The sequence below is a fragment of the Falco punctatus genome (assembly GCF_963210335.1).
Source record: "Falco punctatus genome assembly, chromosome: 5".
NCBI classification, from domain to species: Eukaryota; Metazoa; Chordata; class Aves; order Falconiformes; family Falconidae; genus Falco; species Falco punctatus.
This window is the reverse complement of record NC_137584.1, coordinates 53,928,175-53,946,388: the sequence shown is the minus strand read 5'-3', so window position 1 is coordinate 53,946,388 and position 18,214 is coordinate 53,928,175. Positions and strand designations below refer to the sequence as shown.

The 18,214-nt window shown below is 35.7% G+C and overlaps 1 protein-coding gene across 6 annotated transcripts in view; it reads right to left on the bottom strand.

Moving 5' to 3' along the window:
- Positions 1 to 18,214, bottom strand: part of HBS1L (HBS1 like translational GTPase) — a 60,991-nt gene that overhangs the window by 28,780 nt on the left and 13,997 nt on the right. For 2 of the 6 annotated variants that reach the window (XM_080390152.1, XM_080390150.1), the window contains exon 5: positions 14,593 to 14,637. The exons of 2 other annotated variants lie outside the window; for them this stretch is intronic. In XM_080390152.1, the coding sequence (XP_080246278.1) occupies positions 14,593 to 14,637 (45 nt within the window). Of the gene's footprint in view, positions 1 to 1,836; positions 12,905 to 13,675; positions 14,555 to 14,592; positions 14,638 to 18,214 lie in introns of those variants that run through there. 2 more of the 6 variants (XM_080390155.1, XM_080390154.1) reach the window with 2 other exon arrangements.

Sequence of the window (18,214 nt, the reverse complement as noted above, 5' to 3'; positions counted from 1 at the left end):
GAAGGGGGAGGTGTAATTAGTTAGTTTTATAAAACACTACTACTTCAGCATAAGTGGAGCAAGGAAGCAGACTAGGATCATATAAAGGCAAACCAAACCATAGAAGGTAATCCTGGAATAGTGGTATACAAATACATGCAAAGACAACACAAGAATTATTAGTAACACTATTGACTGAAGAGTCAAATATAATTTTCTGACTTCAGTATTTTTATAACCAAGTACACTAAAAATCAAGCAGCACATTTGAGATAAGGACCAAGTCTGTCTTTTATGCACTGCAGGCACCACGAAGATTAATAATTATAGGCCTCATTACAAAGGGCACAAGGCTAGGAAAGCAGTATACTTTACTATCTAATCTATAGGGCACCAGAGAAAACCGCCTGATAAATTACCTGCTTTAGCAGGCAAAGCAAAAACTATTCAGCACTTAACAGAACAGATCATATGCAAATCCTTAAATTGCACCTTGGAACTAAAAGGAAGTCAATGCCCAATGGTTATACAATTCTTAGAACACTTCTTAATCAACAATCAGAGTATCCTATGGCAGCTGAAGTGCACTACAAGCCTGGAAGAAGTGTAGGAGCAGTAATTCCAATTTGATTAGGACAAGAGCACTGGTAAGGTATATTAACCTCTAAAGGGAAAGGATATAAAGGATATATAAGCACGAAGCCTTTCTTGTCAAAAAAGGTTCTTCACACTCACTGTCATTTGAACATTCTTAAACACACACCTAAGTAAATCGATGACAATACATTTCCTAAATCAAGAGTACACAAAATAAAAACACAGATACATCTTTCATAAACTCCTAAAGAAGCCCAAACACCTCTTTGCTACTTTTCATTACTCTAGCATTGCAAGAAGTGAAAGAGTGGATCATATGCATCTAAACGAACTGACTGGCCAATGGCGTCAAATTGTAGAGCAAGAGATTTTACTGAACGGGACGCTCCATAAAAATTCTGGCAATTCACTAACTTAACATTAGGAAAATTAAAGAAATTTACCTCCCATGAAAACAGAAAGTATACCTTCATACCTTTAAAAAATGTAAAGGCTTGTCAGCACCATAGTTCTCACAATTCAGAAAGTTTAACACACAAACTTCTAGCCTATTTTAAGCAAAGCGGTTTTCAGACAGGTATTTGGTATTTAGACTGTACTGACAGAGTACTTAGACTAAAGCATACTGTAGCTACGAGTCAAATACCATTACAAAACGAAACATGCATTGATGCAATTTGTCTCAGTATTAAGTTAGGATAAGCCTAATACCCAAGGGTACAGACAGACCTGCACTGCCGTTACTCCAGTACAACTATGGTAGCGTGCAACAACTTGACAGCCAAAGCTCTCTTCCCTTTACTATCCGTCTGCTTTTACCTTTCCTGTAACTGCCAGCTGGCCTTCTGACTTAAAATCCTTTTGATTTAGTCAAAAATTAATACTAATGACACATGCTATAGTGTCAAAATTATTAGGAGTATAACCCCAAAATCTGATGACACAATAATGTATTTGCATACTGACAAACAGGACACAGACACACACATATATATGCAGGAATCAAGTAAAACATTGGGGCAGTCTTTAAAAATTAGAACAGTCTGGGTGTTCAAGCTGGAATAGCAAAAGTGTATGGGTATAGTCAACCATTTTCCTTTACTGTAAGCAAGTCCCTAGATTTTGGATCTCCTTGTAAAAATGGTTGTTAAGGAGTACCCGTAAAAGATTTGAACAAACAAAAGATTATTTGGGCTTCTTTATCATACGCAACAGGCTTGAGAATTTCTTTTTTCAGTTTTTGTTCATTTATATACTTACATTGAAAGTAACGGGAAGATAAAAATTGGTCTTTAATTCTGTTGAAGATTGGGAAGTTAAGTGTCAGTACTTGGAAGAGTTGATCGTCAGTCTACTCTGTTTAGAGGTGTAGTAGTTTAGAGGTGCATAAAACCAACAGGAACCTGTCAAACCATCATCTCAAGAAAGACACCAAGTGAAAGTTTATACCAAGTGAAACAGGGATACTGGCAGATTTGGAGAAATGCATACAAACAGTGGGTTTTTAAACCCACACTGGCTCCATTCAGATGGCCATACCTTTTCAACAAAAGAAAGAAAATGCCATTTTTGATTCCCATACACAGAGGCTTCTCCTCCCAATTTGTCTTCCCCTCATCAAATTTTATTATGGCACTGAAACTTTAAGCTGAAGGATACCATTGCACAGAAAAGCCTGCTTCTGGTAAGATGAACCAAAATTTTTAATATACCTGAATCTAGCTTGAAAAAAACAAGAAAGGAAGAATACCAACGTTAGGCATGTCCTCAGTCTGTGCTTTTTCAGATGGCAACGCCATTTAAATAAATCCATGTCTACATACAAAACAACTACTAGCAGTGTATCAGTAGCGGCAAAGGAATGCACCTTGAAGGTGCTAATTAACTGTGGCCAGATTGCAGTTTCTTTTTTTAAAAAGTTTTAAGTCTTTTACATGCTTTTGTAATTCTTACCTGGTTTATACTGATTCATCTGTTTTGAAAAGTGGTATGAGCACTTGAAGAAGGCTGCATACTATTTCGATTTTGAATAGGGTCTGGGAAGCCTAGATGCTATTGACACCAGAATTAATTTACTTAAGCAAGTTCTCCTAGGACTGTCTAAACCTGCATTGTCATTGAAAAATATACACATAACACCATGCCTTCATATCTAGAAGACACAGTTTGCATCCCTTACTCTGCTACAGACTTTCTATATAACCACAACCAAGCCACGTACAACTCTGTCTACCATCATACAGCAACAGCCACCAATTGCATAAAAGAAAAAAGACAGCACACTGGTTTTGTGCACCATGTCATTAGTTTGTTCCAAGTATGTCTCATGACTCACTGATTAAAAAAATAATTTTAATACATTACTGGCAGTGTAACTATTGACCGTATCAGTAGCAGCAGAGACAGAACTGTGTCTTGTCTGTCCTTGAAAAGCAGACTTAATAACTGAGGTCTCTATCAAGATAATAGTTCCCTTCCTATATGCTGTGCTATGATTTAAAACTGATTTTAAGGCCCTACAATTGTGAAAAATATTCCAAATACAGACTACACGAGACAAGCAGATGTGGAGATGCCAGCCTGATGACACAATTTCATGCTCAGAAGCATGTATCATCTGTTTGCCCATACATATGTGGGTTTATATTAACATCTAATACATCCACCCATCACTGTAATGAGCTACTTCAAAATTGTGACTGTAACCTATCCCAGCTGACAGATTTCAAACTGTTTATATGCTTCTATGCCACAAACCTCACCAGCTTCTAGCCTTTAATCTGCCTTAAAAACAGTAGCATTGCATTTTTCTCCCTTCAAATTTCACAGTACACAGGAAAAACAGTAACATAAGGAAATACAAAAATTCATTTAATAAAGACATATACTATTTATTTTTTTATAATTCAAGTGAATTATTTGACATTCAAATTCTACAAAATGCCATAGGACATGACAGCAATTTGCAGTACAGTTTGTCACAGAGCATGCTGGATCTTCAGTGACAATGGTACTGAGTATTAGCATTATCAACACATCACAGTGCTGGGAATACCAGAAGTTCAGGACTCAGTCATTTCCCATCAGTACATACCATGACTACTGAACTCAGAACACCTCAGATTTCCTAAATTAACACAGTTCACTAACCTTTAAAACACTATGCCTGCATACAATGTGATGTGCACTCATCCCTACAGCTCACCATTTAAATTTGGCTGGATGTAATAGATCAGTGACAGTCTGTAGCATATGTGAGAAGGAAGTTCAACACGCAGAAACTGTCTTATGGATATATATAAAGCAATACTGGACAAATGGGAAAAAATAAATTACTTGGAAAAGTCTTCCTACTCTTCTATGATCCTAGCCCTCCAAGGAGCACCTCTGATAGCAAAAACCAACCACTTAGCTCTAATAAAAATGCCACATGAAAAAAATTCAAAATAAAAGGTTTATTTAGTATTTAAAATTATACTAGTTCAAAACACCCATTTTTAGGAAAACACATGACATACTATCATGAACTGCCAATATACAAATGGATGCTACCGAACATCTATAGCACTTATAAAAGTAATGCAACAGTCCAAAGTAACAGAAGGCAACTTGCTAAGTCACTCCCTAGGGCTGAGGTACAGCCATTCTAAAGATATTACTGAAAACAATTCTCCAAACAAGAGCACTGAACTTTTTCTTTTTAAAAGAAGGTTATTTCCTAATAGAAACCAGTCAGGGGTTTTCCAGGTAACTTCGTCTTGTTGTTATAGCTATTCTATTCTCTGCAAAGTTTCGGATGGTGAATATGACTACTGTTTTTTTTTTTCTTTCATGAACTTGGGAGTATGCATTTTCATTGAAAAATGCTGAAAATAAAAATGTCTACTTGCACCTGATTACAAGAATGTTTTGGTTTTAAGGTTTTTGATACAGCAGGCTATTGAGTGATATGCTTGAATATCACCAACATGGGCCAGCTCTCTGTGGCCCGTAATACTCAAACAGCACAACTTGCTACCCCAGGACTGATGTTCCAGAAACAGTTTGCTTCACCACATGCAGCTGCAACAACTGGATGTGCAGTAGGCACAGTGAGATGCACTGGCAGCCTCACCTGTTAGATTTAGCTTGCACTTCTCATTGCTCAGGCTTTACTTTCAATGCTTGCAACTTTCAGCAAGTTGAACTCTTCAGTCAAAAAATAAATTTGCTCAAGTGAGGTATCTGTCTGGGGATGACTCCCCCCCCCCCCCCCATTCCAGACAGGGAGAATAGGGAAACTTGAAGAGAAAATATCAGACAGAACAGTTTATTTTCAAAAATGGCACCTGAAGAAAAGACTCTCTGCATAAATTAAATACTTCAAGTGATCTTTCCACCTTCTGAAAATCCACTCAATTTGGCCTTAGAAAACAGTTTGCATATGCTCTTACAGCTTAAGTTTTAGCAATTAAATCCCCAAAATACTTCATCAACATTCAATATGTAGCTGTTGTGGCCATTTTTGAGCAGGCTAGACTCTGTTGGGTCACCTGAGAGCAAATCCTACCTCTCCCTGTGGTCTCCATAGTTTACTACCACATCAGGAAACTGGAGGCATCAACCTGGCTCAGAGAATCACAAAAACGAAACAAAACTGGAGGGCGAGGGGCATAAAATCCAACAGTATAGTAAAGCACTGACAAGCAACAAAACGAGCTGATTATCAAGGACAGGCACAGACTACAAGAAAGAAAAAGAATAAAGCAGAGTTGAAATGAGAGCTACAGTGACCACAAAAAAATTGACAGTATTCATTAACTAACTTGGGGAAAAGCTGCATGTAAGGAGATGGAGAAAGTGCGACGTCACACACTCAGTGGCAAGTTACGTGCAGAGCTAAACATGAAACAAAGGAAGCAGAAGAGGATCAGAACTGAAAATGATCGCAAACTATCGGTGGATAAAAGTAAACATAGAAAAAAATCATGGCCAACGACTGGAAAATAGGTAGGAAACTGGAAATGGCTAGACAAAGGGTTTGGAATGATAAAGTGGAAAAAATGGAACAGTAATGAAAAACTTGGAATGACATGAGGAAATTTTGTGTTTAGGGCACAAGTAGGAATTAAACAAAAAAATCTGAACCTAACTAAATAAATGGAAGGATTTAATTTCAGGACAGAGACACTGACACTAATCAGGTTGAAGTGGATGGCATGCAATGTGTTATAACAAAGCAGTAACACATTTTCTCTCCTGCCTGGAACTTCGCCAAAATTTCTGGAGTCTCACCACTTCTAGTCATCAACACTTCCTCCCTGACAGAAGCCAAATGATACAGAATATTGCAGTCAGCTACTGCTGTGTTCCCTTGCTCTTCCTCCCTGAAACAAACATCTTCCCATACAACTTTTCTGGCCATCAAGACTTATCAAATTACATGCATTCAAACACTCAAACAACTTTACCTATTAAAGCTATTTTTTCTCTGTGACTCTATTGCAATCATTCCATTGAATGGTGTTCATTTACAGTATCTGATGTCCCACAAAAATCTAATGTCTCTCAGAATGGTATATCTTTTAATATAAAACATTTTACAGACCTCTGTTACAACAGCGAGCATTCAGCGTTTCAGCAAATTGAATTTGTATGTCTCAAGATCTAGATGCTTAATACAATGTTCCAATCAGTAGCTATCTCTAAGAAGTTATGTTTAAGCAACACACGTCAACAAAGGAATACATAGTTCAGCTCTGTATGTAGACCATTGTCATGGTCTTTCCAGAAACATGGATAATTGGTCTGCTTTACATTCACAGTTAATACATTAAGGGAAAGGCACTGTCACTGGAGTAAAACTCTCAAGATTTCCAGTTTCACTAGGCCAACACCTCCGATGTAAAGGAATGGAGATCTGCTGTACAGAAAGGCAGACTTGGGGCGGGGTGTGTACGTGTCTGTTTTCTAGAGATTACCCCTAACATCAGCTGCCTCCTTTTGATGTTTCTGATACGTAAACATGTAAGGTCCAATAGGAATTCACAACAATCAAAACAGTGACTTTCTCATCCGTCAAGTCTTTGAAAAGAATGTCCCTGCGGTATTTCTCATACCTACTGCTTATAGTTAAATGGACTAAAATCCAGTCCTTCACATAATCATATCTCAGTACAACTCATCCTGTAACTACTGAAACCTTATTTGTGGGAGGTGTATTGTTTTGCACTCTAGCAATGCCAACAATGCCCCTTTTCTCAATCCGTAACTGAAGCTACAATCTGCCGTAAAAATAATTTATTAGACATTTGCAGTTGTTCTGTAACAGCACCTTTATTCTCCCACACATACACAACTGTAAGTCGTTGGTGGTGTTTTCTAATTCAACGAATTTTTCTTAAATGACTGTGAATTGTCTTTCACTGGGATTTAGAAAAAGCTCAGTCTGATATTTCTGAAGTGCAATTTCTTACCATAAATGGTCATGCAAAAAGCAGTGTCAGCACTATTGGCAGAATAACCCTAAAAAGATACCCCCTTTTAGCCAGTCACTTAGTTGAACAGAATACACAGAGTCCATGCAAATTACCTGAATTTCTGTTAAAACCCTGGCCCAAAATGAGTATGTAAAACTGAAAGTACAATACGTACATTCTATTACAATCATATTTAATTTCCAAAAATAACACAGACAGCAACTTCAAGTTTAATTCTTAACTAATATTATAATGCCAGAGGATGGTGCTATTTGCCTGCACATCATCCAGGTAATTCAGAAACATCATCATGCCTTTTACACACTGATGTTACTTACACAAGTACATCCCTGTTGACTGTGCTGCAGGAGTGGCAAGGCATTTTACAGAAGAAACCTTTCCTGATCCACAACTTCTATTTAGGCACCAAGATGACTTCAGTATGAAACAGATATTTAAATAGAAGAACAGTGAACAAGAAAAGCATACCAGCAAAACTGATGGTATACAAAAAGTAAAATCATCTCGTATCTGTTCAACTTTTCCACAATTGTTCTGCAAATTTCTCTAAAAACTTGATGAGATGGCCTTTTAAAGTTGAAAAACAAAAAGAAATAGTATTTACTAGTCCTGCCCCACTAAGTAGGTTGAAGCTGCAAGTATCTTCATAATGTCCAAGTTCCAGAAAGTTGTATCTTGCAAACTTTTAGTGTAGTGAGAACTTCAAGGTAAGATTAGCTGAAACCTTATTAAATTTTGTTTATGTTTTCTGGATTCTCAACTCTCTCATTCTGCTGGTGACATTACAACCGCACTAGACCTTGACTGGGCCAGATAGCTGGGATATCTGTAGGAGAATCAATCAATTTTTCTTTTACAAGTCAGTCAAATTTGCAAATTTTAACTTGTCTATTCATTCACCTGTTTCTCTGAAAAATTAGCCCTATATAAGAAAAATATATTTACTTGATGTCTTTCCACGATTTCAGGGACGGCAGTGCCGCCTGCAATGTCACAGCATAGGACACATTTCAGACTGGAATATTTGTGGCTTCTGAAGACCAAAACAAGAACCTAATCACATATCAAGAATTTACCAGCTATTGAAAAAAAACATTTAGGGACTTATGTACGACATGATTTCAAAGAATCAAAAATTTTCAACAGATTGAGTATGGTTTAGAGTAACAAAAAAAAATAATAATCAAGGTACAGCAATTATTGAAAACACTATGTATACATACACACCCTTACCGTAAATTGAAACACAAATGCATTTAATAACAAAAAACAGGAACTGGTCATGAGTACAAGGGAGACAGACTCACTCACTGACACTGACTTTTGCATTTCTGCCTGCAAGATTACAGTAATTAAACAGCAAATCCAGAGATGTCTCTTTTTAGTTGTTTTTTTTTCCCTTAGAAAGACAAAAGATAGACATACTCTACTTCCTATTTTACAAAAAGTCAGCCAAAGACCCCAGTTTTGAAAGCTTTACCTATCATGAAGACAAAAGGAAATGACAGTATGCATTATAATTTAATTAAAGGTGAAGACAGTAGGAATGGTGGTACATGATTGCCAACAGAAACGGGACTCCAAGCAATGCCTTTTACTCTGGATGAAAAAAAGCTTCCAAAGGAATAAGAATAAGCAGTGAAATAGGAACTGGCACGTTACATGTAATAGGTGCTCTCACTTTTTAAGGCAGTCTAGCAGAGCAGTATCTGCCTGTGGGCCCCCAAGACAATAGGAATTTTTTGCAGAACAAGTATTTGTAGCTGTGCACATGGATGCCTTAAGTTACTAACTATCGTAAATAAAATTTTTGAAGAAAAAAATCACAAGAACTAGTAACACAGCTGATAGCTGACAAGCTCTAAATAAAGAACTTCCAGACCTAGCATCTGATACACCCCTGATTACAAAAAAGCTGTATTAGAGGACTGAAGTACGATAATTTACAGGGTTTTACAAAACTGCATAGCTCAAAGGTACTGTTTACTTGAAAATCCTACCTTTTTTGCTATTCCAATGTCTCTTAATATCCAAAAATTAAGCAGCTACTGGAAATGTATAGCCTTGTAAAAATTTAAAGGATACATTAACTGAGTCTATTTCAAAAAGCTGTGAAATCTTAAACAGTTTAATACACACATTTAAAAGCCACCTGAACAATTACTTTGAAGAGAAAAAAATGTTAAATGTTCGGATTTTTGCCATTTTTAATGTATCAGAAAAAATAAATGTTAAGAAAGGACAACCTGGAAACAAAAGGCATTAAAAATGCACTGTTCTCCTTTGCACATGTAAATTCGGTAAAGTTAAACATTTCACACAATCTGTTCAAAGAAAATTTGCTGAGTGAACTTACACCTTTTATAGTACTTGTTTTACTAGGACTAAATGTAAAATAATGAAGCAAAACACATACACTTATCAAACCAAGCAAAATAATTAACAAGGTGCTGTTTTTCCTTTGGGTTTTTTTCCCCCCTCCAAATTGAGACTAATATTGACCAAGTACCCACTCTTCCCCTCCTTAACTGTTCCAAGATTTCAGAATAAGGGGGCAGAGCTTTATGCCATTAGTTCAATCTTCCATTATTCCTTAACTACAAAATATTAAGTAGCTTTAAAAAAAACCAAAAACTTAGCTGTGAGATTACAGTTCTTCAGTAGAAATTTCAGAAACACTACTTCAGAGTTCTAACACTTTTTCTTATATTCTATTCAACCTAATTAAAAAGAAATGAGATTTATAAATTATTTCTATGTAGATGGGGCAGTAAGTATTCTGTAGACATTAAACATCAATTTAAAAAAGATAACATCAGGAGAAAACACTTGGGATTTCTTCCTTCTAGCTGAATTTTGTTTTCAGTATGTTCTTACATCACGAAGCCAAAGGCTGCAGGTACACCACCAAACAAGCCATTTCTACAATATGCTCGCAACCTATCAACTCAATACTAAAGATCACATTTCACAGTGCGCCATTATCTAGCAGTGTGCTCTCTCCATTTTTTATATTAGATACCACCTAAAATCAGAACATCTTCCCATCTTACTCCTCTCCTTAATGCTATTTTCCACTCATGGTGGAACATCAGAAGAGAAACAAAAGGAAGTTAGGCTTAAAAGCCTGATCAGGTTTGCATATCTACCAGGTTTTGGTACTCTATCCACAACAGAGGATATGAAGACGTGTTATTCAAAGTGACTGCTCCCTACTGGAAAAGACCTTGACTGGTCATAACTATTCTAGAAAACCAACATTTTTATTTTGCCTTCCTACTAGGGTTCAAAGCTCATCTTTTCTGATATAGCTAGACATCACCAGTAGCAGCCCTTGCTGGTACACTTTCCAGATATTCCTGTGCTGTAAAGGACTTTTTGCTGTATGTACCTTCTAAACTTGAGCAACTGTCATTTGGAGACAAAAAGAGTGCAATCGCAGTTTTGTCCTCAGTGCTACACAGATGAAAGTTCAATAGATGCCACACAAACCTACTCAACAGCAGCTGTTTATAACAAAAGACAAATAATAACTAAATACATCTATATGAGAGGATGAGCACATTCTCAAAGCATGGCTTGAGATGCAAGCTGTTAGATAAAGCAGTTTGAAACTACTAAGGCATACTTTACTGCCACATAATTTTCTTCTCGTTTGTTTCTGTCAGATTTTCTGTTTGTCTTCTCTGTAGTATCAACAGGTTTCAACATCTACTTTTGCTGCTTCCTTTAATTCTAGTTGAAGGCATCCTGCTCATTTCCTAAATAAACAGAATTAGTTTGCCACACTGCTATCTTGCCTTGTTCCTACTCATTGAGGAAGGGCAAAAATGCAGAGGAAGCAATGGCTATTAAAAAAATACAAGTAACAGAGAAAGAAAAACTTTAGCATTCTTTGTGATTTAAATGTGTTTGTGGTAACACATTTACAGACAAAGAATCTTTGAAACCTAAGTGTGAAACTGCTGAAGACTTCTGAATCTAACTTGCAAAACAAACTCAAGCTATAACAATGCAGCAGGCTCATGAAGCGTACTTGATTTATCTGCAGTCAGGAAATTTTGTAGTATTAAAAACAATGTATTAGCGGCGGGGGAGCAAACAAGTTCTAACACCTATTACTACAATTTGAGAGACAAATCTTAAGCTATCTGAAAAGCCGCAAAGGAAATTTTCCTGGACCACCACTGTATACCATGCTGTTTGTACACTTAGCCTACAACAGATCATACACCAGAAAGACATCATCCATAAGAAACACATTACGGATGCTACCAGTAACAGTGGACATTATTAGGGATTTGGTGAATCTAACATTAATTAGACAATTAAGCTGACAGTAGAGCTTTCAGTAGTTAACTGATATAAAATCATAGCTCTAATTGTATTTATCAGGGAAACCACTGCAAGGAAAAGTAGAGATACTGGCCAAGATGAAGCAAGTAAAGTAAAAGCAAGCTACCTGACATACATAGCAACATACATTTGAGAAGCAAAATTCATTTAAAAAAACCTGTTCTACATTAAAATTTAGGAAGAGATTATAAAAATTACCCCACAGTTCAGCATAAGAAATGTATTCACTTACACTGTTTTCCCTTAAAAAGGAAACTTTGTAAACTTACAAACTTACAAAGGTTTCCCTTTCTAATTGCAGTATGTTTGACACTATCTGCATTACTTATCTACACTTACATTATTTATATATATTATTACTCTGAAAATGTCTTTATTCCACATTTTCCTATGAACCCCTCTGGTGCCAGCCAAACATATCTGCATTCCAGAGATATCAGAGATTAACCTGTTTAATTAAATCTAGAAAAAATGCAGTTTGAACATGGCCATAATCTGAATAAGGGAGACCTGTATTTGGAAAATAACAACCTATGACAGATGTGACGGGAAACACAGCATTGCAAGCTCTATTCTTCATTGCCAAAATCATTTGGAGACACAAACTGATTTATAAAATGCTGTATAACTGAGTTTAGAAGAAAAAAATAATATAGTAAAATATAATCTGTAGTTTTAAATAAGCTTTGCAAGATTTAGCAGATGGAAATGAATGCCAGGAAAAGTTCATTTGACAGTCTAAAGAAGAGCATTTCACTCTATCGTAACTTTAGAGGGGAAAACTTCCATGGACTCAAGTTCATTGCTTAATGTTTTCCTTTGATGCAGTGAGAGTAATTAAGACATTTCACATTTACAGGAGTACCTGTAAGCACATAAATAGCATATACAACCTTACAATAGTTTGTATACATGTTATCAGAAAAATAGCATTGAAAACATACAATTCCAATTGCATTTTTGCCTTGAAAAATGTTTACTTAAAATCTTTAATATTTTCCTTCCTTTTTTTCAACTTAGGCACAGCACTTGGTGTATACGGAGTTTCACACTTGCTTAGTTGACAAGCAAAGTTAGTCATTTTCCTGTTTATGTGGGTCAGCAATAGGGAAAACATTAAAAATTGGAAAATGTGATTCTAAAACCACAAAAAAAATGGTAAAAAGGACTCAAACAAGGAGTACCCAAAACAACTTCAACTCATATTTTGGAATTAATTAGATATAAGATTTCCATTTACACCGAGCTTTTATATGCAGTAAAAATACTGAAGAACTGAAGCAACAACCAGTCAAAGCTCTTCCATGTCTCTGTGAACTGGGCATCACAGCTTCTGCAGGAACAGGTATTTTCCATAGTGAAGTTACCTACTTTTTCAAACTTTTGGCTTTTTAACCATGAATCTCTACCAGAGATTCTGACAGTAGACAGTAGACAGGGTTTTAAGTTTAATGACCATTTCTAGTCTCACAAGTATAACAGAAGGGAGGAAAACCTGGTATTTTAAGTATTTATAACTGTCCACTCTGAAGACCAAAACACTAGCTTTATGGAAGAATACAGAAGCTGAGGAGATGAAAAACAGGCAAAATTTTGTCACCCAAGAACAAACCAGTTCAGGTGCAAATCAGGGCACATTAAGCAATGCATGAATGGCATTTCTGTTGATATGTGGCATAATAACTAGACTACACAACTGATGTTTTATAACAATATTGATTCACACAGAATAAAAAAAGAAGTATGATACTGCAGAAATACATCCAGATAACAGTAGAGAGATAAAGCAGGTATTGCTAACAAATTTTACAGGGAAGGAACAACAAGTGTTTGTCATGAGAGACACAGCATAAACAGACATTGTAATTTTGTGGTCTAAGCTTGCATTTTTACACCTACCTGGCTTCCCCCCATTAACTTAATTTCTGAATTTCTACATGTGTTTCCTGTTAGCATTCAAGCTCCTTTCATCATCAGTAACTGATACATTCTAAACTGTTTCTTTTGCTCCCACAATTTTGGATTTGATATACCTATACTTCTGATGTTTAGATGTCTTAATAGTTTCTAGAGCTGAAATGCATTTGTTTGCAACTGCAAAATGCTACTGTCTTAGCGTTGTCAACAGCCTTGCTTTGAGTACTCAAGTGCAAACTTCAGGTAGGACTTAAAATGTATCAATTCATATACAACAGCACTACAGCAGCAATCATTCATTCTTAAACCTAACAGGATTAAAAAAAAAAAAGTTACTCCAACCATACCTTCCTGGCACTCCAGCAATCACATCACATCTGAGAACTTAAAATTCTGCACTTCACCTTCTAAAGACAGAAAAAAACAGCTGAAGGTTGATCTTTACCATGACCTGAAGGCACTGAGATAGAAGACCACTGTAAGAATAAGTGGAATTACTGCTCCCCCAGGATCTCTAGTTCTTCTGGAATCTCAAAAGTTCTGACTTTCATATATGATAATAGTCAATTATGAAAATATGAAAATTATTGCCTTTGTATTGGTTTATACTTTGTCTGAAAAAAAAAAAGTAAAAAAAAAAGTGAACCAAACTAATGTTGAAGACCCATAAAAGAAAAATGAGAAAAAGCCTGGAGTGTCACTTTTTCCAGTGTAGGTGTACAGCATGTATGAGGAGAATCTCAAAAAGTATCTCAAAGGATTTTAAAAAGCTTTTCATTGCTAGTGACACATTTTTCCCTGAAATAAGCCACTTCCTTTCTAAAACCCACACAGTACCTCAGCGTCAGATTCATAACTTCTTGAAGTCTGTGTATATATTTTTCTTACACAAAACACGGAAGTCTTAAATTCTCATTACTTTCCATGATTTAAGATATAACTATATCACCAGTTCTGTCAGATTTCAAACATTTCCATTCAGTAAAGAACACATTCTCTTTGCCACAGACTGAATACATGCCATATCCGAGTAAGCATTAAATACAATGGGCTCTCATCACTACAGCAGACATTTGAGAACTGTCATGTTACAGAAAAGTGAGCACAGCCGATCGAAGTTGGGGAGAAAAATTTCTTCTGAGCTACTCTGGTATAAATAATGGGATTTTTCAAACGTGCAAAACCAAAGCATTAAGGGCCTAGTATGATAAATTGAAGTAAAACCTGAAGGACTCTAAGCTCATAAAAATATATTGTACATCACCATTAAACTGCAGAACGTTTGCTCCTCCAGGATTTCTTTGGAATTCTCCCTATAAATAAAATCCAAAAAGTATCAGTTTGTTTTTTCATCTAAGACTCCCAACTTCACTTGTCCATTAACCACAGATGTGGTTAATAAATACAGAAGAGATAATTTATCTGTTAAAGCACAGTAATCTGCATTCTGACATGTTGCACTCAGAAACAACTGCTATGAGTCCACCTGTAGCATAAAAAGACAGAAGACAATTAGGTACTTGTCCGTGCACCAAGAAACACCCACCATTCTGAACCAAAAACAAACCTTGCGGCATTTGACTGAGTGAAAAGAAAAAGCTAATTATGTTAAGTCACATTGTGGTGGTGTTTGTGGAATTTTTGTTTGTTAGTGGTGTAAAGCAAAAATTAAGGAAGACAGTTATACAGGAGAGGCAAAAGAAAAGAATTCCAGAAACTTGAAAAACAAAAGAACATCAATAAAATGCAAGCTAAGCACCTACTAATTTTACTTGTGGCTTATATACTCGAAACTGCCCACGCTGTCTTAATAGCTACATCAAAAATCTGAGTACCTGCAGCATTAATAAAAAACAAATAAAAAAATAAATGCCAGTGAAGAAGCTGCTCCTCTATTAACAGCTAAAAGTGAAGTAGTATAGTCCAATATCTAGAAAACTAGACTAAAGCTTGAGACCTGTACTCTATTCCTAGATTATCTGGCATATCATGAGTAAGGCTTTTCAGCTTCCTGTGCCTTACTTTCAACATGAACTCTCTACTCTGAAGGTTGTTTCTTATGAAGTATTTATACATACAGCCCTGTAGAGGCCCTGTTCTTAGTGCTATTCCCGAGAAATTACCATAAACCAAAACAGCTAGTGTCCCCACAAAGACAGCTCAACTATGGGAATGACTTCACCTAAAAAAAAAAAAAAAATTATAGCTTCCTTGCTACTCCAATTACAGTCAAAAGACATGCTCAGTTCACAGTAGTTTGCATTTCTTGCAAGGATTGCACATTTACAGACATCTGACCTCCTTCTTGCTCGGGCATCACTGAAACAAAAAAATCTTAATGTCATAAAGTGGTTAATAATCCCATTAATGGTGCCCGAAATGGAAAAGAATCTGGCTCACTCACCAGCATCTGTATTAGTTCTACAATACTAAGACAAGCAACAAGAAATTAAAAGGTAGTTTAGCCAGAAAAAGTAAGCAAGGAAAAAAAAAAAAAAAAAAAAAAAAAAGACAAAAAGACTCAAAATAGCCAATTGAAATATTAAAATAATGTCCATCTTCACCAGCTATTATCTCCATACATTGATGTGATGAGTAAATACTTCACAAGCAACTCTTCTCCAAAATCTCCATATTCTCATAAATTTAAAAAGATAAAAAAAAGACAATTTTCACTGCATCTTCGTAAGTCTAATTCTTAACAAACTGTTCATGAGTTCTCTTCCAAAATACATCATTTTAATCTCTGCAGACTACAACCATTTTACAGGTCATTTTATTACCAGAAAGTTGTAGAGAAGGGCAATAGGTTATTTTCTAAAAAGACCCTATGAACACTAAGCACCCAAATCAATTATTTGACCAACAAGCCACTGCCGTACCTCAAAAGTCACTGACAATTGTTTTTAATGGCCCAGTTTTAAGTATGCAATGTAACATGTCCATAAACAAACAAAAAAAGAACACCTTCATGATGACATAGACACTAGAAACCCATGAACGATTTCATAAGTGATTGTTGACATTAAGAGTTCTTAAAATTCACTAACTGCAATTAGCTCTTACTTTGGGTAAAAATGTATACTTCAACAAACAGTCTGCTTAAAGGAGCGACTGGCTGTACACTACAGCAACGCTAAAATAGAGATCCATTCCCAAACTGCATTAAAATAGCAATTCAGAAAGAACAAAAGAGCTTTCTTCAAGAAATAAATAAATCGCCATTGGCTTTGATTTTCGTTTTCATCACATTGTTTTCTAGTGCAGAATGGACACACAAAAATTTTTTCTCTTACTTCCCCACAGAAAATCCTACAAGGTCAAAACCATTTGCACACACAGAAGTATAAATAACTTGGACTAATGACATTTCCTCATAATCTAAATAGTATTTTGGACACAGTGAATTGAACATAAAATCTACTGAAGAGTTTACCAGCTGTCCACACTTCACACAAACCAAAAAAAGGATACGTTGTCCACAAAAATTCAACTCACTTCCAAAGAAACAATAAAACAGAGAAGCATCCCCTTTCAGCACTTTATAGTTTATTTTTACTGCATGAATTACAATGTATTGAAATTTTTGTTTTCCTCCCAATCACAATTCATAATCAACATTTAATACAAAAACACTTCAACAACTCTGAAAAGCTGAAAACTTTAGATTTGCAAGAGACGTGAATGATTGTGTGCATAACCCTGAACTACTGCCCTTGTATGTAGCTTATTTCAGTATTTATGCATTTCATAAAGACAACCTATATCCTATCTTCATAGAAACCTTTTGTATAGCTATTCATTATTTCCAGTAGTAGAAGTTGCTCTTTAGCTTTTTGCATAAGTGTAGGTTTTCAGGAATTACTGATTACTGAAAAATGTATTTGAATGACATGATTAGAGGAAATAGGGAAAATTACAAAATTGCAAGGACTACCTCACTGCACTAGTTGTCTTAGAAGTAAGATTTTGAAATACTATTGTGCAACAGCTCCAGAAATTCAAGTAGCTTGCTGCCTCTGAAGCTTAAGACCCTGAGAACTGTCTAAACAACTCAATGAGAAATTACTCATACTGTTATTTCTGAATAGGAAGTAAAAAAACAGGTATGTGAAGTCTTAATCCCATAGGGTTTTTTTCTAATGTGAAGCTTATACTCCTAACAGTATACTCTTCTCAAAACAAAACTGTTTCCTGTTGCAATTAAAAACCAGCTAAACCTAATTACATTAAATCACATCCCAAAAGGGTACAAAGCATTAATATTTTTTTATATCCCCATGGGGGTTATTTTCCTATACTTCACATACTGTGACTCTCAATTTGCCCTAATTTTCCAAAACAAATTCATATAGAATCAGCTAGAAAAAGGAAACCTAAAAGAGAAAAATGGAACAGGTATTGAGACATTTTAAGAATTCAACTGTAGTAGCTCTAATTTCCACTGTAACAAAGCTTGAGAACTAACTTCAGACAGTTGATTTTTCCTTATTTCACTGATATCCTTTCCTTTTTAAGATCCAAATAAGGTTTAAAAAAATGCTATCAAAATGATCTAAAAAATAAAAATAAAATATAGAATTTACAAACCCATTTCTAACCAAACGCAAACCAGAGCCTCAATATGGTGTCTGAAGAAACACTAGCAGATGCTAGTTTTTGCCTTACTTTGGAGAAAGGAGTCTTCCATAGAAAGAACGAACTATGCCCATGCAAACCTACACAAGAACTGGAGCCCGTTTCCACAATAGATACAATTTTTCTAGAACATGTAAGCACAACTGTTTCCATCAGGTAAGTTAACAAGAAACTGTAATTAAGTCAGTCCTTTAAGAATACGTACTTTATTTAAGAGGTAGATAAAGCAATACCCAGAAGTCGATTTT